The 22,187-nt window shown below is 42.3% G+C and overlaps 2 protein-coding genes across 2 annotated transcripts; both read right to left on the reverse strand.

The window, feature by feature from the left end:
• Positions 1 to 845: 845 nt before the first annotated feature.
• On the reverse strand, positions 846 to 14,975 carry LOC311251867 (Fc receptor-like protein 5). Its single transcript, XM_084344512.1, has 20 exons — positions 14,832 to 14,975; positions 14,278 to 14,310; positions 12,942 to 13,208; positions 12,522 to 12,800; positions 12,049 to 12,354; positions 11,265 to 11,534; positions 10,507 to 10,749; positions 5,743 to 6,009; positions 5,323 to 5,601; positions 4,856 to 5,155; positions 4,077 to 4,343; positions 3,319 to 3,561; positions 3,110 to 3,229; positions 2,972 to 2,987; positions 2,805 to 2,878; positions 2,635 to 2,685; positions 2,454 to 2,469; positions 2,287 to 2,360; positions 1,553 to 1,603; positions 846 to 1,352 (listed from the first exon to the last, which is right to left on the reverse strand). The coding sequence occupies exons 1-20, from the start codon at positions 14,896 to 14,898 to the stop codon at positions 1,345 to 1,347; spliced, it is 3,231 nt and encodes a 1,076-aa protein (XP_084200638.1). The 5' UTR covers positions 14,899 to 14,975; the 3' UTR covers positions 846 to 1,344.
• A 2,011-nt stretch (positions 14,976 to 16,986) lies between these two features.
• Positions 16,987 to 20,515, reverse strand: LOC311252100 (uncharacterized protein). Its single transcript, XM_084344936.1, has 5 exons — positions 20,283 to 20,515; positions 19,017 to 19,069; positions 18,445 to 18,807; positions 17,838 to 17,967; positions 16,987 to 17,730 (listed from the first exon to the last, which is right to left on the reverse strand). The coding sequence occupies exons 1-4, from the start codon at positions 20,309 to 20,311 to the stop codon at positions 17,840 to 17,842; spliced, it is 573 nt and encodes a 190-aa protein (XP_084201062.1). The 5' UTR covers positions 20,312 to 20,515; the 3' UTR covers positions 16,987 to 17,730; positions 17,838 to 17,839.
• Between the last annotated feature and the right edge of the window lie 1,672 nt (positions 20,516 to 22,187).

The raw sequence follows: 22,187 nt of genomic DNA on the forward strand, positions 1-22,187 counted from the left end.
GATGTTGAGACATTTCATACAGATATAATAAAAATGCCTCTGAACAGAATTACCAACTCCAGCTTCAAGTTAAAGTCTCAAACAGCTGTGGAGCTTTCACAGGAGGCAGGTTAGTGGAGTTGGTATGGGGCCGTCCACTGAGGCTGACTGGGAGCAGCTGGACCCCAGTGCTCCCAGTAACAGTATAAACAGGTCTACAACATAAATGTGATATAATATCTTCCTGTAATGGAAGATAAAGGATCTCTGCTTGTGTTTGTTTTTTTCCTAAAGACATCTAACATGACAGTAAAATAAGTCAATATTTTTCTTGAAATCGATCACAAATGTCATCCTATACTGGCTGAATGAGACACACCTGTTTTTATTGGATTTTAATTGAATTTGTATTTTTCATGAATATTTTAAAGAAAAGTCACTATTTTTCATGAAAACATCGGCCTATTTACAATCGTTTGACCAATTGAGTCGAAAACAGCAGGTGGCGACAGTGTGTTATGTCTTAAATGCTATTATTGCCCCCCGGGGACAAATACAGTTTCTTGAATTGAATTGATTATTTATGACCCACCAGCACTGTGTAACTGAATGAATACATATTAAATTCAGTTCCTGTTTTCACCACATGGTGGCAGCACCACTCTGTGACTCTGTCTGGCAGTGTGAACCATGCTGTGACCCTTGACCCTAATTTCTGCCATGACAACTGGAAGTAAAAAGAGGAACGTTGATACCGACACAAATATGAAGAGACTTCAAACTGAAGTAACTCCAGTTATATTCCTTCTGTTCCCTCTAAATCTATGAGGAACACTGCTGACAGCTTGTTGCTGGAACAAGTTTATTGATGCAAAAATGGTCAACCACTTTTTAAAAATACACACATATATGTAAAAAAGCCATTTTTAAAATAACAGAAGAAAGCTTGTATGTGTAACAGGATGTGTTTTTCACATAAAATACATTAAATGTTATAAATGTTTAACTCTTTTTAGTCAGAAACTACAAAAGATGCTGACTTTAAAGTTGCACTATCACCTCGTACCGAGTGTCGAGGCAACAACAAACAACAACAAAGGTGTCAGAACATACCGGACGTTAACAACAAAACATTTCAGTTATTATATGTGATAATCTAAACTCTTAATACCAAATACAACAGAAGATTAAAACCATATGATACATTTATTTTAAATGAGCTGCTATTAGATTAACTTGACAAAATACTGTTTGTTATTTGGACGGCACAGCTGCACACAGTGATCACATAACAGCTGTGAAAGTACACAGATGGAGTTTTTCACGTTGTCGTCCGTTCCATTGGTTTAGTTGATACAGATTTCTTTATTGACCTGAAAGAAAAAGCAAAGCCAACAAAAAAGAGACTGAGGTTGATGTCAAGATTAACATGTTGTGTCACATTTCTCCCCCCTCTCTGTGTTTACGATCAATAAAAGAACACATGAGAAGGATTGTCAGTGAATCATTGACAGTTAATAGTCTTCTAGTATTTCTTGCAGCTCCATGGTGAATAAAAAGGTATAAACTGTACCATGTTCAGCTTCTTGACGGCCTCCGATTGTGTCATAGAGACAAACATCACCTACAGAGAAATGAAAATCAAGCCAAAGTTCGTTTAATCACTTTAACTGTAAACAACAAATGAATCATGTGAGACCTCAGATTGTTTTGATCATTTAAAATGTGTTTATAGGCTCAAACAGACTGAGACCACGCAGCAACTCTATTTTCATTTGATTGCAAATGATAATATCATCTTAACAATTTGAGGTAAAAGTTGATTGTTTGAAGAATTCTGGTATTTCTTAACCCTCCTCCAGTCTTTGGTCTTGCTTCACCAACTAAGAAGTGGTTTAGGAACGGCTAATCGTCCTCGAGACGACTACAAGACAGCTTTCCTCTGTCAGACTTCACCTGTGTGTATTTATCAAATTGTGTATCTGTGATGAAGTTGCTTTTCTATCTTTCAGGGAACGAAGCTTGATTTATTGATCTTCTGATGGTGTGGTCACTTTGGGTCTGTGTTTGGATACAACTGATCCAGTTTCTGTCAAGTGTTTTACAGTTTGTATTGTTACATGCACTGCCCCTTTACAAACCCTGAGTCTGGAAATGATTTGATGCTAAGTCTCACACTTTCTGAGCACTTTCTGATTATTTCCAGGTTTACGTGACAATATTAGAGATTTTCAATGGTCTCAGACTTTTGGACCCCACTGTATAAGTATATAAGATCAGATTTATAATATAAGTTTAACTGCTTACCGTGGAGAAGAGCGGAGTAATGATCATTCTTGTGGTCAACACCATCTGCGTTGGCGCCCTCAGACTGGACTGGTCTACAACACGTATCAGATACAGAACATTTAAACAGGAACATAAAAATGTGTTGATGTTATGTTGAAAATGAGACGAGAGAGTGTTGCACCTACCTGACGAAAACTGAATCTGTGAAAGAGACATTTGCTGTTAGATGTGTAACTCAGTCTAAAATATGTCATTTCAGACAAATAAATATGCTCAAGGATTGTCAACAAGTCATTTACAGTTAAATAAAATAGTCTTCTAGTATTTCTAACAGCTCCATGGTGAATAAAAAGGTATAAACTGTACCATGTTCAGCTTCTTGACAGTCTCCGATTGTGTCATAGAGACAAACATCACCTACAGAGAAATAAATATCAAGCCAAGGTTAGTTTACAATACTTATCAAACAAACTAAGATTTTTTTAGATTACTTAAAATATAATATGTAGAAAATAAAGATTAGTTTAACTGCTTACCATGGTGAAGAGCGGAGTAATGATCATTCTCGTAGTCCACACGATCTGCGTTGGCGCTCTCAGACTGGACTGGTCTACAACACGTATCAGATACAGAACATTTAAATAGGAACATAAAAATGTGTTGATGTTACGCTCAACATGAGATGAGAGAGTGTTGCACCTACCTGACGAAGACTGAATCTGTGAAAGAGACACTTGTTGTTAGATGGTTGTTATACTGCTGTTCTATCTCATGAGATCAGAGTATGTGTGTGTGTTTGAATCATTAAAAAACATCTGATAATAGAAGAAGAAGGTCTCACCCTTGGACGCTCTGTAGCAAAACAAAACGAGCAGAGGAACAAGAACGACTCCACAAACCAGCCCAACAATCAACAGGACAGGAAATGAAGAGCTTTCAGGCCTGGACACTGCTGGAATAACTAGTGAAACAATATTCATCTGAATATCTTTTGAGTCAAATAAAAAAAAAAAAACAGCAAACAGCAGCAAGTATTTTAATCCTACTCACCCTGAACTGACATCCAGCTCTGTGCTGACTCTTGTCCTGAGTGTTGACACTTGTAGAATCCTTCATCTGACTTTGACACTGCAGAGATAATTAACTCCCATCTGCTGTCACTTTGAATGAGTTTCTCATTGTGATAGAAAAACACAGTGGAGTTAAATGTTTGACGTCTTAATTTGCAGCTCAGACTAACAGGATCTCCTTCAGTCACAGGACGGGCCGGGCTCAGCAGGATCATATCTCCACCTGTTAAACAGTCAAAGAAGACGAGGTTTCAGTCAGAGATCAGCTGGTTGAGGAACTTGAGAATGAGTGGATGTAGAGAGATGAGAAAAGACACATACTGGGTTTGTTTCTTTGACTTTCCTCATTGATTTAACAGTGATCATAAAATCTGACGTTTCATCTTCATACACCTTGTGTGTCTTACTGTTCAAGAAGCCTTTCAGTTGGCTGAATCTGCAAACTCACAGCTAAATATCACTAAATCCTTCACACTGGACTTTAAATGGTGATCATGGACCTAAAAACTGAAGAACAGATCAGCCACAAATCTATATTCTATATTTATACATGGTTAAAATCACAGTGTGATTAAATACTTAACTATGTTTTTTTAGTGAAAACAATTATTGAGTGGAGAGATCATGAAGCAGAGTGTTGGGCAGAACTCTTAACATGTCAGTGTACTGTACTCCTCAACACACAACGGGATGTTTGAAACAATGAGTCAAAGAAAAACTAATGTAATGAAATCATACCCTGTACAGTGATGTTGACTGTGTTACTGAACTCCCCTGATCCAAACTCACACCAGTACACTGCATCACTGGACCTGTAAGTGTTCATGTTGCATGTTGATCCAGTCATTGTCCCCGAGCCGGAGCAGTCCGACCAGTATCTGTTCTCATTTAACGTCACCACTGTCCACTCAGCAGAGTTTCCCTCACAGCTCAGTGAGACAGAGTCAGAGGTGAAGTGTTGAGCTCTGTCAGGACTCACTGTGAGAGACGCTGATGAGTGAATATCTGAAAAACAACATGTGATAAGAGGTCAAACAGAGCACAGAGATCTTCAGATATGAAACGCCTCAATTCAAATAGTCCTTAGCTTTGTTTTTATTGCAACAAAGTTCAGTGTTTTGGTAAAATTATGATTTCTACTTTGACCTCTTGCTACCATTTTGAGTACATTTTAAATGATAGACAACCAAGTGACTACAGCTGCTGTAAGCAGAAGAAGAGCTGAAGTATCCAGACTAAAAGTACTTTTTGCACATGAGAGCAGAGTTTTAGCCGAGATATCATCTCTCTTTTTGTGTTTTATGTTAAAGAGTGAGGACAGAAGGAAACAAGTCAATTCCACCCAGTAAGGTGGAAAGCATGAAGTTTAGCTTGATGCTAGTGAGAGAGACAAGATCATAAGACCACAGTAAATTAATTTTCTTTTTTTCAAGATACTGTATGTTTATCATCATTTAGAAACAAGGTGAACAGAGCTGATATAACATCTGTTTCTTAAGAGAGAGAAACACACTGACCTGCAGACCAGGCAAACTTAGGGTCACTGTCATTAGTGTAAAACACTGGATCTCCTCTTCCAGCTCTGCACATATATCCTGCTGTGTGTGTCTGTCCATGAACAATGTAGGAATCCTGTTCAGTCCCACTGCTGCTGCCAGGTAGCAGCTTATAGCTGAAGGAGTTTGCTAATGGACCAGGAACAATCTTATACCAGTAGAACCTCCATCCTGCAGATGGATCTTTAACACTGCAGTTCAGAGTTACTGAGGCTCCAGCACTCAGCCATGATGGAGACCCAGTGAGGACAGGCCAGGGTTCTGTTGGAAAATGATTTTTTAAATGAAAACATGTATTGATAGTGGATCAGATACATTCTGCACAATCAGTACATACTGAAGATTTACTTTAAAGATATATATGAACAAAAACAGCCTTTTAATGAGCTGTATGATCTTCACTTTGAAAGAAATGTGATGTGACTTACTGTCTGATACTGTCAGTTTGATGGGATCACTCCAATCTGTTGAAGAAAGCTGCGTATGTTTCTTTCTGCCCTTACACCTGTAGTCTCCACGGTGGGATTTAAAAACAGATGTAATACTGTGTTCACTTTGATATGAAGGTTTTTCTGAGCTGGTTGTTCTCCATTCATACTCCCACTCAGTGTCTCCTCCATCTTTGATCTCACATCTGAGAGTGATCCTCTCTCCTCTGTATATTTCAGACCAGTTTGGCTGCAGAGTCACAACAGCCTTGTTTGGACCTGTTCATGTTCAAGAATTCACAGAAAGGAAACAAAATGACAAAATGTTAAATCCACATCATGTCTTTTTTCTAATCAATCAACAAATATAAATACAATATATGATTTAAATTCTGTTTCCATAACAAATGTCAAACTCACTAATTTTGTTGATTGTGATTGAATCACTGTACTCTGTGTAGTTAACTGGCTCTCCTCTTCCTCCTCTGCACCAGTAGACTCCTTCCTCTGAGACTCTGATTGGTCCAGCTGAGAGTTGAGTGCTCAGAGGTTCAGAGGGTTTCTCTCCTCTGTACCAGAAGTATTTCCAACCAGATGATGATGGTTTCACAGAGCAGGTCAGGGTCACACTGCCCCCTACAGGAATGTCTCTGTCATCAGCCCTCAGTTCAGCCTTCGGTCTGCTTGCTGTTTGATTTAGAACAAAGACATAAAAAAGGAAATGAATGTCTCTTTGATTAAGTCCAGTTTATATAGTGCAGCCCACACAGGTAAGAAATAGTTGAACTGACTTAGATTTGTATTAAATTAATATTAACACTGAATTATTTCATAAATCCTCCTTCATCCTCCTTGAACCGACACCTTATCGTGGTGGAGGGGTATGAGCACTTGAATGATCCTAGGAGCTATGTTGTCCGGGGCTTAATGCCCCTGGTAGGGTCTCCCAAGACAAACAGGTCCTAGGTGACAAGTCAGACTAAGAGCGGTTCATAAAGCCCTTATGATTGAAAATACATCGAGTAAGTTCACGTCGCCAGGAATGGCGTCACGGGGGCCCCACCCTGGAGCCAGGCCCGGGGTTGGGGCTCGCAGGCGAGCGCATGGTGACCGGGTCTTTGCCCACGGGACCCGGCCGGGCACAGCCCGAAAGAGCGATGTGGGCCCGCCCTCCCGTAGGCCCACCACCCGCAGGAGGGATCAGAAGGGGCCGGTGCGGTGTGTTTTGGGTGGCTGTCCTGGGCGGGTTCCCCGGCGACCCAATCCCCGGACGGTGACTCTAGCCATGGGGACATTGAATGTCACCTCGCTGGGGGGGAAAGAGCCTGAGCTGGTGCGGGAGGTTGAGTGCTACCGACTAGAGATAGTCGGGCTCGCCTCCACGCACAGTCTGGGCTCTGGAACCCAACTCCTTGAGAGAGGCTGGACTCTCTTCTACTCTGGAGTTGCCCGCGGTGAGAGGCGGCGAGCTGGTTTGGGCTTGCTCATAGCTCCCCAGCTCAGCCGTCATGTGTTGGAGTTTTCCCCGGTGAACGAGAGGGTCGTTTCCCTGCGCCTTCGGGTCGGGGATAGGTCTCTCACTGTTGTTTCGGCCTATGGGCCAAATGGCAGTGCAGAGTACCCGGCCTTCTTGGAGTCCCTGGGAGGAGTACTGGAGAGTGCTCCAACCGGGGACTCCATCGTTCTGCTGGGGGACTTCAACGCTCACGTGGGCGACGACAGTGATACCTGGAGGGGTGTGATTGGGAGGAACGGCCTCCCTGACCTGAACCCGAGCGGTGTTCTGTTGTTGGACTTCTGTGCCAGTCATAGTTTGTCCATAACGAACACCATGTTCAGGCATAAGGGTGTCCATCAGTGCACGTGGCACCAGGACACCCTAGGCCGGAGGTCAATGATCGACTTTGTGGTCGTATTGTGGCTGGGTGGAACTGACGCAGGTGTGTGGTCTGGTCGGACCGGTGAACGAATTGATTGTATGATAAAAGGCACCTGTTGGCGACCCGTGCGGTCATTTTTCCGGTTTTGTCCTGTCACGGAGGACTGGCACGCTGTTGTGTTCCGTGGGTCGAGAGGGTGGCTGACTGGGACGGCGGTGAGTAAAAATCTAACGGCGTGCGATAATGTTGCGGCATCCCGGGTGCGTTCTCATAATGACTTTAATGGACGAATCTGTTTGTAGGAAGCCCCAGTGTCGGGGAGGCGTCTCGCCTTTGTGTGACTGTGTTGCCTGGGCAGATCGTCTGTGTGAGGGTTTTGTGGGAGGGCTGACTGTGCCGCTGGTGAGTGTAATATGTTAATTTGTATTGTATTTTTTTGTTGTTTTTCTTTAGTCATGTTATCTTGTTTTGTGACGGATTATTGATGATTGTTTGTGTTGTGTTTGCAGTTAGTGAGCCACTGCCTTGGTGGTATTTATTTTGTTTGTTTGTAGTTTGGATTTATTTTTGATTTATCTCACTTGGGCTGAGAGAGAGAGAGAGAACCTGAAATCGACCTGCCTCTTGAATAAACGCTTTACTTTTTGCAAACTTACGCTGCTGTCTGTCTGCATCTGCCTTAAAGGGCGTTGATACCTTGGTTTGTGGCAACGGGGTGCTACAGTATCATCTGATCTCAGGCCGTATGTCTTGGACACTCGGGTGAAGAGAGGGGCTGAGCTGTCAACTGATCACCACCTGGTGGTGAGTTGGATCCGCTGGCGGGGGAGGAAGCTTGATAGACTTGGCAGACCTAAACGTACTGTGAGGGTCTGCTGGGAACGTCTGGTGGAACCCTCTGTCGGGGAAGTCTTCAACTCCCACCTCCAGGAGAGCTTTGACCAGATCCCGAAGGAGGCTGGGGACATTGAGTCCGAATGGACTTTGTTCTCCACTTCCATTGTGGACGCGGCTGTCCAAAGCTGTGGCCGTAAGATCTCCGGTGCCTGTCGTGGCGGCAATCCCCGAACTCGGTGGTGGACACCGAGTGTAAGGGATGCTGTCAAGCTGAAGAAGGAGTCCTATCGAGCCGGGTTGGCTCGGGGGACTCCTGAGGCAGCTGACGGGTATCGGCAGTTCAAACGTGCTGCAGCGGGGGCGGTCGCGGAAGCAAAGGCTCGGGCCTGGGAAAGGTTCGGGGAGGCCATGGAGGAGGACTACCGGTCGGCCTCGAGGAAATTCTGGCAAACCATCCGGCGCCTCAGGAAGGGGAAGCAGCCCTCCACCAACACTGTTTACGGTCGAGGTGGGGAGCTGTTGACCTCGACTGGGGATATCATCGGGCGGTGGAAGGAATACTTCGAGGATCTCCTCAATCCCACTGACATGCCTTCCATAGAGGAAGCAGAGGCTGGGGACTCGGAGGTGGATTCATACATCACCCAAGCTGAAGTCACTGAGGTAGTTCGGAAGCTGCCCAGTGGCAAAGCACAGGGGGTGGATGAGATCCACCCTGCGTACCTCAAGTCTCTGGATGTTGTGGGGCTGTCTTGGCTGAAACGTCTCTGCAACATCGTGTGGCAGTCGGGGGCGGTGCCTCTGGACTGGCAGACCGGGGTGGTGGTCCCTCTATTCAAAAAGGGGGACCGGAGGGTGTGTTCCAACTATCGGTGGATCACACTCCTCAGCCTCCCTGGTAAAGTCTATTCTAGGGTACTGGAGAGGAGAATTCGGCCGATAGTCGAACCTCGGATTCAGGAGGAACAATGCGGTTTTCGTCCTGGCCGTGGAACACTGGACCAGCTCTAAACCCTCCGCAGGGTGCTCGAGGGTTCATGGGAGTTTGCCCAACCAGTCCACATGTGTTTTCTGGACTTGGAGAAGGCATTCGACCGTGTCCCCTGTGGCATTCTGTGTGAGGTGCTCCGGGAGTACGGGGTCGGCGGCCCTCTGCTAAGGGCTGTGCGGTCCCTGTACGACCGGAGCAGGAGTCTGGTTCGCATTGCCGGCAGTAAGTCAGACCTGTTCCCGGTGCATGTCGGACTCCGGCAGGGCTGCCCTTTGTCAACGGTCCTGTTCATTATATTTATGGACAGAATTTCTAGGCGCAGTCATGGGCCGGAGGGGATCTGGTTCGGGAGCCACAGGATTTCATCCCTGCTTTTTGCGGACGATGTTGTCTTGTTGGCTCCTTCAGGCCAGGACCTCCAGCATGTTCTGGGGCGGTTTGCAGCCGAGTGTGAAGCGGCTGGGATGAGAATCAGCACCTCCAAGTCTGAGGCCATGGTTCTCGACCGGAAAAAGGTGGCTTGCTCCCTCCGGGTTGGGGGAGAGATCCTGCCTCAAGTGGAGGAGTTCAAGTATCTTGGGGTCTTGTTCACGAGTGAGGGAAGGATGGAGCGTGAGGTTGATAGGCGGATCGGTGCGGCGGCCGCAGTAATGCGGTCGTTGTATCGGTCCGTCGTGGTGAAGAGAGAGCTGAGCCGTAAGGCGAGGCTCTCGATTTACCGATCAATCTATGTTCCTACCCTCACCTATGGTCACGAACTTTGGGTCGTGACTGAAAGAATAAGATCCCGGATACAAGCGGCCAAAATGAGTTTCCTTCGCAGGGTGGCGGGGCGCTCCCTTCGAGATAGGGTGAGGAGCGCCGCCACACGGGAGGAGCTCGGAGTAGAGCCGCTGCTCCTCCACATCGAGAGGAGTCATCTGAGGTGGCTTGGGCATCTGTATCGGATGCCCCCTGGACGCCTCCCTCATGGATGGATAGATATTTCATAAATACTGGAGACATTTTAGTTTAAACTTGGTCAAGGACCTCTCTTGCGTGTCTCTCTCTCTTTTAGTGTGTTTCTTTATTTAATTTTTAAGTCGCATTACTGAATGTTACATTTGTGAAGACAAAACCTTGTGTTTCAGTGTTGAAGAGACAAGTTGATCACTTTCACTGTGTTTTTTCATTGTTGAAAGAAAACTGTTTAATGATCAATTATCTGTAGCCTCTTATCCTTTGCAGGGTCACAGGGTGATTATCCCAGCTCACATCTGATGAGAGCGACGTTACATCCTGAACAGACTGTCAGTCCATCACAGAGTGAACTCATAACACAGACATCTTTCTCCCACAGTGTGGTCACTGTGGTCTGTCTGATCGTGCTTTGGATACAACTGATCAACTAGGAAAACAACATTCGTCTGAATTTCTTTCCAAGTAAAAAAAAAACAGTTTGCATAAAAAAGCAGCAAGTATTTTAATCCTACTCACCCTGAACTGACATCCAGCTCTGTGCTGACTCTTGTCCTGAGTGTTGACACTTGTAGAATCCTTCATCTGACTTTGACACTGCAGAGATATTTAACTCCCATCTGCTGTCACTTTGAATCAGTTTCTCATTGTGATAGAAAAACACAGTGGAGTCAAATGTTTGACGTCTTAATTTGCAGCTCAGACTAACAGGATCTCCTTCAGTCACAGGACGGGCCGGGCTCAGCAGGATCATATCTCCACCTGTTAAACAGTCAAAGAAGACCAGGTTTCAGTCAGAGATCAGCTGGTTGAGGAACTTGAGAATGAGTGGATGTAGAGAGATGAGAAAAGACACATACTGGGTTTGTTTCTTTGACTTTCCTCATTGATTTAACAGTGATCATAAAATCTGACGTTTCATCTTCATACACCTTGTGTGTCTCACTGTTCAAGAACCCTTTCAGTTAGCTGAATCTGCAAACTCACAGCTAAATATCACTAAATCCTTCACACTGGACTTTAAATGGTGATCATGGACCTAAAAACTGAAGAACAGATCAGCCACAAATCTATATTCTATATTTATACATGGTTAAAATCACAGTGTGATTAAATACATAACTATGTTTATTAAGTGAAAACCATTAATGAGTGGAGAGATCATGAAGCAGAGTGTTGGGCAGAACTCTTAACATGTCAGTGTACTGTACTCCTCAACACACAACGGGATGTTTGAAATAATAAGTCAAAGAAAAACTAATGTAATGAAATCATACCCTGTACAGTGATGTTGACTGCACTGCTGATCTCTAGTGATCCAGACACACACCAGTACACTGCATCACTGGACCTGGAAGTCTTCATGTCGCATGTTGATCCAGTCATTGTCCCCCAGCCGGTGCAGTCTGACGGGTATCTGTTCTCAGTTGAAAACCTCTTCACTGTCCACTCAGCAGAGTTTCCCTCACAGCTCAGTGAGACAGAGTCAGAGGTGAAGTGTTGAGCTCTGTCAGGACTCACTGTGAGAGACGCTGATGAGTGAATATCTGAAAAACAACATGTGATAAGAGGTCAAACAGAGCACAGAGATCTTCAGATATAAAATGCCTCAATTCAAATAGTCCTTAGCTTTGTTTTTATTGCAACAAAGTTCAGTATTTTGGTAAAATTATGATTCCTACTTTGACCTCTTGCTACCATTTTGAGTACATTTTAAATGATAGACAACCAAGTGACTACAGCTGCTGTAAGCAGAAGAAGAGCTGAAGTATCCAGACTAAAAGTACTTTTTGCACATGAGAGCAGAGTTTTAGCCGAGATATCATATCTCTCTTTTTGTGTTTTATGTTAAAGAGTGAGGACAGAAGGAAACAAGTCAATTCCACCCAGTAAGGTGGAAAAAATGAAGTTTAGCTTGACGCTAGCGAGAGAGACAAGATCATAAGACCACAGTAAATTCATTTTCTTTTTTTCAAGATACTGTATGTTTATCATCATTTAGAAACAAGATGAACAGAGCTGATATAACATCTGTTTCTTAAGAGAGAGAAACACACTGACCTGCAGACCAGACAAACTTAGGGTAACTGTAATGAGTGTAAAACACTGGATCTCCTCTTCCAGCTCTGCACCTATATCCTGCTGTGTGTGTCTGTCCATGAACAATGTAGGAATCCTGTTCAGTCCCACTGCTGCTGCCAGGTAGAAGCTTATAGCTGTAGTAGTAGATGTTGCCTGATGGATCAGGAACAATCTTATACCAGTAGAACCTCCATCCTGCAGATGGATCTTTAACTCTGCAGTTCAGAGTTACTGAGGCTCCAGCACTCAGCCATGATGGAGACCCAGTGAGGACAGGATCGGGTCCTGTTGGAAAATGATTTTTTTAATGAAAACATGTATTGATAGTGGATCAGATACATTCTGCACAATCAGTACATACTGAAGATTTACTTTAAAGATATATATGAACAAAAACAGCCTTTTGATGAGCTGTATGATCTTCACTTTGAAAGAAATGTGATGTGACTTACTGTCTGATACTGTCAGTTTGATGGGATCACTCCAATCTGTTGAAGAAAGCTGCGTATGTTTCTTTCTGCCCTTACACCTGTAGTCTCCACGGTGGGATTCAGAAACAGATGTAATACTGTGTTCACTTTGATATGAAGGTTTTACTGAGCTGGTTGTTCTCCATTCATACTCCCACTCAGTGTCTCCTCCATCTTTGATCTCACATCTGAGAGTGATCCTCTCTCCAAAGTATATTTCAGACCAGTTCGGCTGCAGAGTCACAACAGCCTTGTTTGGACCTGTTCATGTTCAAGAATTCACAGAAAGGAAACAAAATGACAAAATGTTAAATCCACATCATGTCTTTTTTCTAATCAATCAACAAATATAAATACAATATATGATTTAAATTCTGTTTCCATAACAAATGTCAAACTCACTAATTTTGTTGATGGTGATTGGATCACTGTACTCTGTGTAGTTAACTGGCTCTCCTCTTCCTCCTCTGCACCAGTAGACTCCTTCCTCTGAGACTCTGATTGGTCCAGCTGAGAGTTGAGTGCTCAGAGGTTCAGAGGGTTTCTCTCCTCTGTACCAGAAGTATTTCCAACCAGATGATGATGGTTTCACAGAGCAGGTCAGGGTCACACTGCCCCCTACAGGAATGTCTCTGTCATCAGCCCTCAGTTCAGCCTTCGGTCTGCTTGCTGTTTGATTTAGAACAAAGACATAAAAATGGAAATTAATGTCACTGTGATTAAGTCCAGTTTATATAGTGCAGCCCACACAGGTAAGAAATAGTTGAACTGTAAGACACAAATTTGCATTAATATTAACACTGAATTATTTTTTAATACTGGAGACATATTAGGTAAAACTTGGTCAAGTACATCTCTTGCATGTCATGTCTCTCTCTCTCTCTCTCTCTTTTCCTGGGTTTTCTTTATTTCATTTTTAATTATTTTTAGTTCAAGTAAGAGTAAAAAAAAAGATTGAACTTTATTTTTCTGTATGTGTGAAACCAAGTGAAAAGCTTTTTTTTCAAGAGAAATTAAGGTTCATTTTTAAAAGTGTTTCATTCTGTAATACTTATTTTGACCACAAGAGGCAGGAGTGCACCACTACTCATGTCCTGAATAGATGAAAAGCGTCCATGTTCGTCCAGGGGAGTTTTAATAATTTAAATTTCATGACTCAGTCCAATGTAACTATAGCCAGTGAACGTCCTAGCTTGCATGACGCCCTGAGCGAAAAAAAACGCAGAATTTATTTTATTAACCTCAGTATTTTATTTAATTGCTACGTTAGCATTGTATTATATATAGTAGCTCAGTGGGTAGAGAGGTGACTAGCATTCAGGAGGTTACTGGTTCGAATCCCGGCCTCCCTGGGCGGAACTGAGCTACATGTCGAAGTATCCTTGAGTCCCGAAATCCTGATGTGCAGTTGGCACCTTGTGTGGCAGCCTCTGCCATCAGAGAGGGCCCTGCGATGAGCTGGCCAGTATCACGTTTTTTTGTTTTTTTTCATCAATTGCAAAAATTTAATAATAACAAATAATCATTTTGTGTGTTACTGACACAATAATTTCAGTAATATACAGAAATGTACGATTATGAAAAATCACTCATACGTCATATGGTGTATTGATCGATCGAGGGAAGTAATACGTACGTAAAAAAAAAACAGAAAAGGAGGAAGTGATCAAGAGTGATACAGTAGGTGATAAACAGGAAAAAAAACCCAATTAAAATTAGAGAAAAGACAGTTGATCACCTTCAGCATGTCCGTAGAGGAGTGTATTCAGCACTAAAACAAAGATTAAAACTTCATTAGACCAGAATCACAGGCATTTAAAATCCAGATATAAACAGCATCACACATTTCTGTGATGATATTCTGCTACAGAGCTACAGAGAGAGGACACACATTTAAAAAACTCTTTAAAATAAATATATCAGTAATCAATAAACTGAATTCCAAAGATATATACATAAAAATACCTTTGGACCATATGCCGTACAATCACTGTGCAAATATGTGTGCAAAAGCCAGTGTAAAGATAAGCAGTCAAGTAGTATATTAAACAAAAGTCTCCACTCTGAACCAAGAAACAAATCCTGCCTATATAACCACCATGTTGATAACAAACATGAGTCTGCCTCTGAAAGTCAGCAACGTACTCACAGAATAACCCCAGCACAGAGAGCCAAGTGTGCCCCATGTCCACCTCCAACTGTCGCTCTGCTTCTGAGAAAAACTTCTACTTTGCATTGATAATAATCCAGGAAAGAGAGCTCCTCCTCTCCTTTTCCACACAACTCAATCACCTTCACTTGTGGCTTTGGCCGCAGCATACTTTGACGTGTTCACACTTCCTGCCCACTGCAGCGACATATAAGCTCGTCTCTAATGCACGAGCTGTGTGCCTGGTCCCTTAAGATAAGAAAGTACAAGAAGTTATTATGATGATACTGAATCACATCACATCATATACGAACTAACAACACATTGTGTTTACATATGCATGTTATGGAGAATGCGCCCTCTGCTCTTGCACCTCCCCAGTGCCTGTAATGAGATGAGGTGCGTGCTGTCTGTATACAGCGCGTGCATCAGTGTTGATGCTGAGGCTCTGCAGAGATTCACATCTCCAGACTCCATTTTGAGTTGTGGTCTGTTTCAACTCCCACATCCAAAGTGTGCTTGTATTTCAATCATTTATACCTTCTGTACTTATTATTAAATAAAATATTAGCTTTTTTTAAAAAACAAAAAGTTGCCACAGAGAATGAGTGGGAGGCACATCAACACAAGGTTGGTGGTTTAGATTCTGCCTCCGGCTGCAACTACAACTTTTAACATGACTACTGCTACTACCACTACTACAGCCTTTATACTACTACTATGTTCAGGTGAACGACCAAATCAATACGTACATTTCACATCCGCATGAGTTCACAGTAAGCAGACTAAGTAATGTGACATCATTTCTCAAAGCATGAAAACATGGTATATATACACTGTGGTGTAAGTGTAAGTCTGGGTATCACAGCAGAGATCTCTCTAAGAGGAACTGCAAAGATGAAGATGGCTGATTTGAATCTCTTGCTGTGAAGTCAATCATTACAAACATCCTGAAGAAATCCCCTTGATAACATTTTAGGGTTAGTGTTGCTTTAAAGGTTTAAAATGGTATTTCAGATGTCAAGTGTTTCATATCTGTATGTTTCTAAGTCTCAAAATTGAGCGTTTTCTTAATGGAGTCTGGTGACTTTTCCACAGACCAAAAGAAACAGTTTATATTAGTGACTGTTAACTGTATTTGTAAAATTTGACATGTTTACTGTGAAAATGTCATATTTTTAATTAAATCTGGTGTAAATGATGAAACCAGTTGAAACAGAGAGTTAAACAGCTGCTGGGAGGTAAGAAACTCTTCAGACAAGCAGACAGGATGAACTTTAAACACGAAGAACTGACACTTTTTACATTAAAGGAAGCATCTGAATGTTTTGTATTTAACGCCGAATTTACAAGAAAGCATCAATGATGTAGAATGTGTCGTAGCTGTTACACAAAGTTTGTTAAGTTTCTCCTAATGAACCAAGTTTTAAAATCACGTGATTTGTTAAGGGAGACTGGCGGCATTGCCCTTACTAGTCACTTCCCTTTTAACGTTGTCTATATCTGGGACTTTCACCCACAGGTTAAAGGACTCAGGTGGGTACTGCTGCTCTTCTTCTCCTCTGCTGGGATGGAGAGGGAGACTGAGCGGGCTCAGAGCGCCCTCTGCTGGTCAAGGCTCTCCAGGACCAGGTAGGAGCAGGGTCACACAGATGGAGGTGAACTTTAAACTCTGAACAAAGCATCCACGAAGTGAGAGATCATTGATGGAAAGCAGATTAAAGACAGTGAGAGTTGTTCTGCTTGAGACAGGGTGAAACACTAGAACTGACTCAGTGATAAAACAGAGCTGTGCAGTGGGTCAGTGGAGCTGTCTGTGAGGAATTACATAGAAAATGTAACTAACAAAGTATATTGAGCTTTTTTAATAATTAGCTGACAAAAGATGTGAAGAACTGATACTTATTAGCTACATATGATCCACAAAGTTCATTAATTGAAAATAATCACATTATATTCAGCCTAGTTTTTGGTTTGTTGGACATCTCACAACTGAACTGCCTGAAGTCTGTTTATGAGGAAGTCCAACAATCAAGTACAACAAAAAGTGAGAGATGATTATCTTCATAAGTGCAGTCCTTCTCCTGGATCAGACACATTCACCAAGTTCATTATTGCACATGATTCAAACATTCAGACGTCAAATGTTAAAATGAGTTGGAAAAGTCCCTCAAGACTGAGGATGTTTAAAGAAAAATTATTAAGAAAAAAGAGGGATTTTCACAAGACACACAGGAGTTTGACAGTAAACATGTTTATTTTACATCATATAAAACACATTTCATGTTTAAACGCAGAGTTAGACCGTTAGCAGATGAAAGTGCTGGTATGGAGCACAAGCTCGTTTCAGTGCAGTTTGAGAAACAAGTTAGAGAAACTTGTTTTTAACATCACAGCACACAAATCATTCAAAACATGTTTGGAACAAAATTTAGACTGATGTTTGTTCAGTTGGGGTGTCTGATTATAATAAATGTTAATATATTAATATAAATATCAAGATATGTATTGTGTATCTATAGAGAACTGAAGCCACGCCCCTTCAGGGTTGAAGAGAGACAAATAATTTATTGATCCAGTTTGAATTGTGTCATGAATAACACATATGATGTTTGTCAGTTTGTCATCAAACTAATAAAATATCAGCCTGTGAAAATACGTCATTATAAAGACGACACAGCCGACAGTGTCGTTGGTGACATCATCTCCTAACTTAAACACCGTAGAGCTGCTCCTGTGTATCAGCAGCTCACAGAACTGAACCAGAACCAACTTTCAAAGAACTGCAGTTGTCAACATGAGCAGATTTATTGTGATGTTCATCTTTTTTACGAGCTTTTCTGAGCCCAGCTGGCTCCATGCTGGTGTTGGTGACGTGTGTTGAGCGAGACGATGCAGTTCACTGAGCGCTTTAACACATATTGGACCCAGAATGTGAGAAGTGATGAGCCTTTACGTGTGCTCACATCGGAGCAGCTGTGGATGTAAGTTGCTCAGACGATGAATTCTATTGATCTCTATCTCATCTGTCCTGGTGCTGATCTGTGTGATTGACATGAGAGAAAGGTAAGTTCAAACAAAACACCGACACAAACACATCGTAACACTCAGAACAGTTGCATTCAGAACAATATGAAGAACAAACACACCTTTATTTACATCGATGAATGACAGCTGCCAGACACGTTACAGCTGCAGCCAGGACAGCTATTATAGCACCAATTAAAAGAACTGTACCAGTTGCGACTTTATTCAAATCGTGTTCCTTCAGTGTGTGTTCTGCATGAAGACAGAAAACCAGTGTTAGCATCTGATATCAGGAGCATCGAGTGATCAAAGTCAAACCACCGCATCAAGGACATTTCTACCAACTCAGCAAACGTAGAAATGAGACAACAAGTGACTAAATAAACAGGTAACAACAAGTAAATATCCGTCTCACAACCGGCTGCTGGTCACATAACAGAAGTTACACCATGTGGCCACACGGTGGCACTGTAGCAAATTTATTGACTTATTTACCAAATAACCATTTTTTTCAGACGTAGGTGAAATAATCAACCTGGTTTCAAATCATTTACTGATTCAGTTCAGTTCATGTTGATACACTGTTAAAATCAGTGTACAGAGATTTGAAAATAGATTAAAATATTAAGTTCATTAAGTCGTCCTCTTCTTCAGGTTCTTATTGTTCCAACAAAGCTGCTGATTGAACCTGTTAATAAAGTTCTGCTGTCTTCTACTCAACCAACTTACCAGAGACGTTGAGCCGACATTCACCAAAGTCCACACCAGAGTTTGTCCTCACATCACACAGGTACCGGCCTGAGTCCTCAGTCCTGAGTCTGGACACATGAAGTCTAACTCGTCCATCTCTGAGGACGTCTTTGTCCCACTGGACTCGTCCTACAAACTGTTGATCCTGAGACTTTAGGACCTCAACACCTCTACGTAGTTCAAACAGAACTACTGAGACTGTGTGATCAGTTATCATCTCACAGAAGATGTAAGTGGAGTCGGGGGAATCGTCAGCTGTGGTTGTGAACATCCATTCCAGTGTGATGTCGTGGTTCTCCTCTGCCTGATAGGAGGTCTGTGCCACATTCACTACAAATGTTCCTGTTGAGGAGACAGAGAGGGAAAGTGAGGAGCAGACACACTGACGACTTCAACATGGCAGCCTTTAAACTCCATCTACATGTTTCTGTGGACAGTTTAGTGACGTCTCAGAGCTGCAGAGGCTCATCAACATCAGCTGTTTGCTCACATGTGGCTACTTTAACTGATTCACTGGATCACAGTGTAATAAAGTGAAGCTGTAAACTGACCACAGACACAGTTGAGGCTGATGAGCAGCAGGATCCTGCAGATCATCTTCTCCCTGTGAGAGGAGACAGAGGTGAAGAGTCATGTGATCACAGTTCAGTCCTCACATGTCCCACAGCAAACATCTACAGTCTGTCTTTAGTCTTTACAACACTGCTTTGTCTGTATTGTCCTGCTGTCCAACAGCTTTGATGGTGACTCAGTAAAAACACATCAGCAGCTCTGTGGTTCAACGAATTAAATGGAGAAAAACAGAAAATCATGATAAAAACACTAAAGTGACCAAAAGTATGTGGACACCCCAGGAAGCAACACTGGCGCCATCTAGTGGTGAACAACACACATGACTGCTGTGTAGAAAACACCACAGTGTTACTGTAGTCAGCTGCATGTACAGCTGCAATCAAAATGATTTAACCACCACTACAAATTAGGTTTATTGGCAAATGTACAAACTAGCAGCTGTTTGCAATAAACAAATCAAACAAGAACAATTTAAATAGCTCAACACAACTAATATTACAAGTGGTTTCTCCCTTTCTCACAGTTCAGTAGAGACCATAGACATTTACACACAGACGCCGCATTGAACGCTGAGTGAACTTTATAAAGCTCCTTCTACAAAGTGCTGTAAGTTAATGTCTGTCATTTACACATTCACACATATGAATATATTCAGGAAACAGACAGGAACCAAAAACAACGTGTGTGACGTCCTCTGACGATTATAAACGTTAACTACTCCTCATGTTTAGTGTCAACTGTTGTTATTTGATGGCGCCCTTACTCATTATAATACGGTAGTAGCAGTATTAATGTAACGCTGTGACTGTGATGATACATGACAGTTAGATATTGAATCTGTGTCTATAATAACCAGATCCTGACATGTAAATGTGACATCTGTGGGAATAAAAAGCACCGACCTTTACTTTTAACTGATTTTGATGAATCGTTTTTTATATCCAGTGATTTGAACTTCTAATAATGACAATCATCGGAACAAAAAAAAAAAAAAGAAGCTTTCACATAGAGCAGGTCACTGAAGAACATATATACATACTTATATCTATACAGCTGTATGTACAAGGAGGCACATTGAAGAACACATGTATATATGTCGTCTATGACTGTAAACACTCATAAAAAACATTAGAAACATTGAATTCTTCTCACACAAGATTTATAAAGGGGAAATGATGTTTCCGGTAGATTGTCCCCCACACAGCTGACTGACTCATCTGACTTCAACTAACAGGATTACTTACAGAGAGGAGCTGCTGAAGACTTCGGTCATTTTGGGATGAATTTTTTTGGGAAAAATCCAACGAAGACGACACAACACCGACTGTTCAGCAGTGTTTTACTGCGACTAGGTTTTACTTTTACTTTGATTTTTGCTTTCGCTTTCTTCTTCTACATATAGATCACACAAACCCCTGCGTCACCGCAGAAAGGGGCGGGGCTATATAACAATATGTGTCTGATGTATCTCTTCTCTCCACAGGACACAGTGCATGATGGGAAACACTCCACTTCTCTCCTGATGGAAAGAAGTTTGAGCTTAACTTTTCTTTATGGTTAACTGTAGCTACATGATTTTTTACCACTTTAACGTGAGCCGAATTAACAAGAAGACCCAAATAGTTAAGAATGTGTTGTCGACAGCGTTTCACGACGTGTATCCAGTTCCTCTTCACACAACAAGTGGCAAAACGAGCGTTTTCTTAATGGAGTCTGGTGACGTTCTCCACGGTCCACAAGAAGCAGTTCATTGTAGTTAGTTTACTGTGTTTGTTTTATTCTTTAATACATGTGGTGTGAATGTCGAGGTCCAGCTGCTGGAGGTAACCAGCTCCTCAGACACGGAAGCAGACAGACTTTGACTGTGATGAGGCGACAAACCGACACTTCATGTCCAGAAACAAACATCCTCATGTTTTTGTATTTAATGCCGAATTCACAAGAAAGCAGCAAATATTCAGAATGTGTCGTAGTCTGCTTCCGGGGAAGGTCAGCAGAAAAGATAGAGATCTGCAGCTGTCTTTGTGATTTAATCCTGAGGCGTCAAACACATATCGATACATACGAGAGGAAGATGGGACGGAAAACAACCGTCTTCATTGTCTCTTCCGAAAATGTTCTTCTCAAATGACTGAAGACTGATGAAACTAAACAGTCAGTGTTGATGTTTACCTCCACCTTCATCTACATGAACACCAACATGAGCTACTTTGTGTTTATTTGCAGTTGTGTTCTCATGACTCTATATGAAGACACTGTTTATATGTGTTTCTAATGTATCAGAGTTACATGATACATCATAATATACGTTTTATACATCAGCCTTATTCTTTAAACAAATAAAATACTAAATCAAACACTGACGTCATGTGCAGCTGACTACAGTAACACTGTGGTGTTTTCTACACAGCAGAGTCGTGTGTGTTGTTCACCACTAGATGGCGCCATTGTTGCTTCCTGAGATGATCTGCAGGATCCTGCTGCTCATCAGCCTCAACTGTGTCTGTGGTCAGTTTACAGCTTCTCTTTATTACACTGTGATCCAGTGAATCAGTTAAAGTAGCCACATGTGAGCAAACAGCTGATGTTGATGAGCCTCTGCAGCTCTGAGACGTCACTAAACTGTCCACAGAAACATGTAGATGGAGTTTAAAGGCTGCCATGTTGAAGTCGTCAGTGTGTCTGCTCCTCACTTTCCCTCTCTGTCTCCTCAACAGGAACATTTGTAGTGAATGTGGCACAGACCTCCTATCAGGCAGAGGAGAACCACGACATCACACTGGAATGGATGTTCACAACCACAGCTGACGATTCCCCCGACTCCACTTACATCTTCTGTGAGATGATAACTGATCACACAGTCTCAGTCCTGTTTGAACTACGTGGAGGTGTTGAGGTCCCAGAGTCTTTGGATCAACAGTTTGTAGGACGAGTCCAGTGGGCCAAAGATGTCCTCAGAGATGGACGAGTCAGACTTCATGTGTCCAGACTCAGGACTGAGGACTCAGGCCGGTACCTGTGTGATGTGAGGACAAACTATGGTGTGGACCCTCTAAATCTATGAGGAACACTGCTGACAGCTTGTTGCTGGAACAAGTTTATTGATGCAAAAAAATTTAAATGAGCTGCTATTAGATTAACTTGACAAA

The sequence above is a fragment of the Pagrus pagrus genome (assembly GCF_965226575.1).
Source record: "Pagrus pagrus genome assembly, chromosome: 22".
NCBI lineage: Eukaryota > Metazoa > Chordata > Actinopteri > Spariformes > Sparidae > Pagrus > Pagrus pagrus.

Bases quoted from the DNA above. Each gene is read 5' to 3' on its own strand.
- LOC311251867 (XM_084344512.1), bottom strand. From the start codon at position 14,898: ATGTCGCTGCAGTGGGCAGGAAGTGTGAACACGTCAAAGTATGCTGCG. The intron at 13,209-14,277 runs GTGATCAACTGT...TAAATCAAACAG, and splicing joins CCTCTACGGACATGCTGAAG to CAAGCAGACCGAAGGCTGAA. The intron at 12,355-12,521 runs GTAAGTCACATC...ATTTTCCAACAG, and splicing joins CAAACTGACAGTATCAGACA to GACCCGATCCTGTCCTCACT.
- LOC311252100 (XM_084344936.1), bottom strand. From the start codon at position 20,311: ATGACCGAAGTCTTCAGCAGCTCCTCTCT. The intron at 19,070-20,282 runs GTAAGTAATCCT...CTCCTCTCACAG, and splicing joins GTCTTCAGCAGCTCCTCTCT to GGAGAAGATGATCTGCAGGA. The intron at 18,808-19,016 runs GTCAGTTTACAG...TCTCCTCAACAG, and splicing joins CAGCCTCAACTGTGTCTGTG to GAACATTTGTAGTGAATGTG.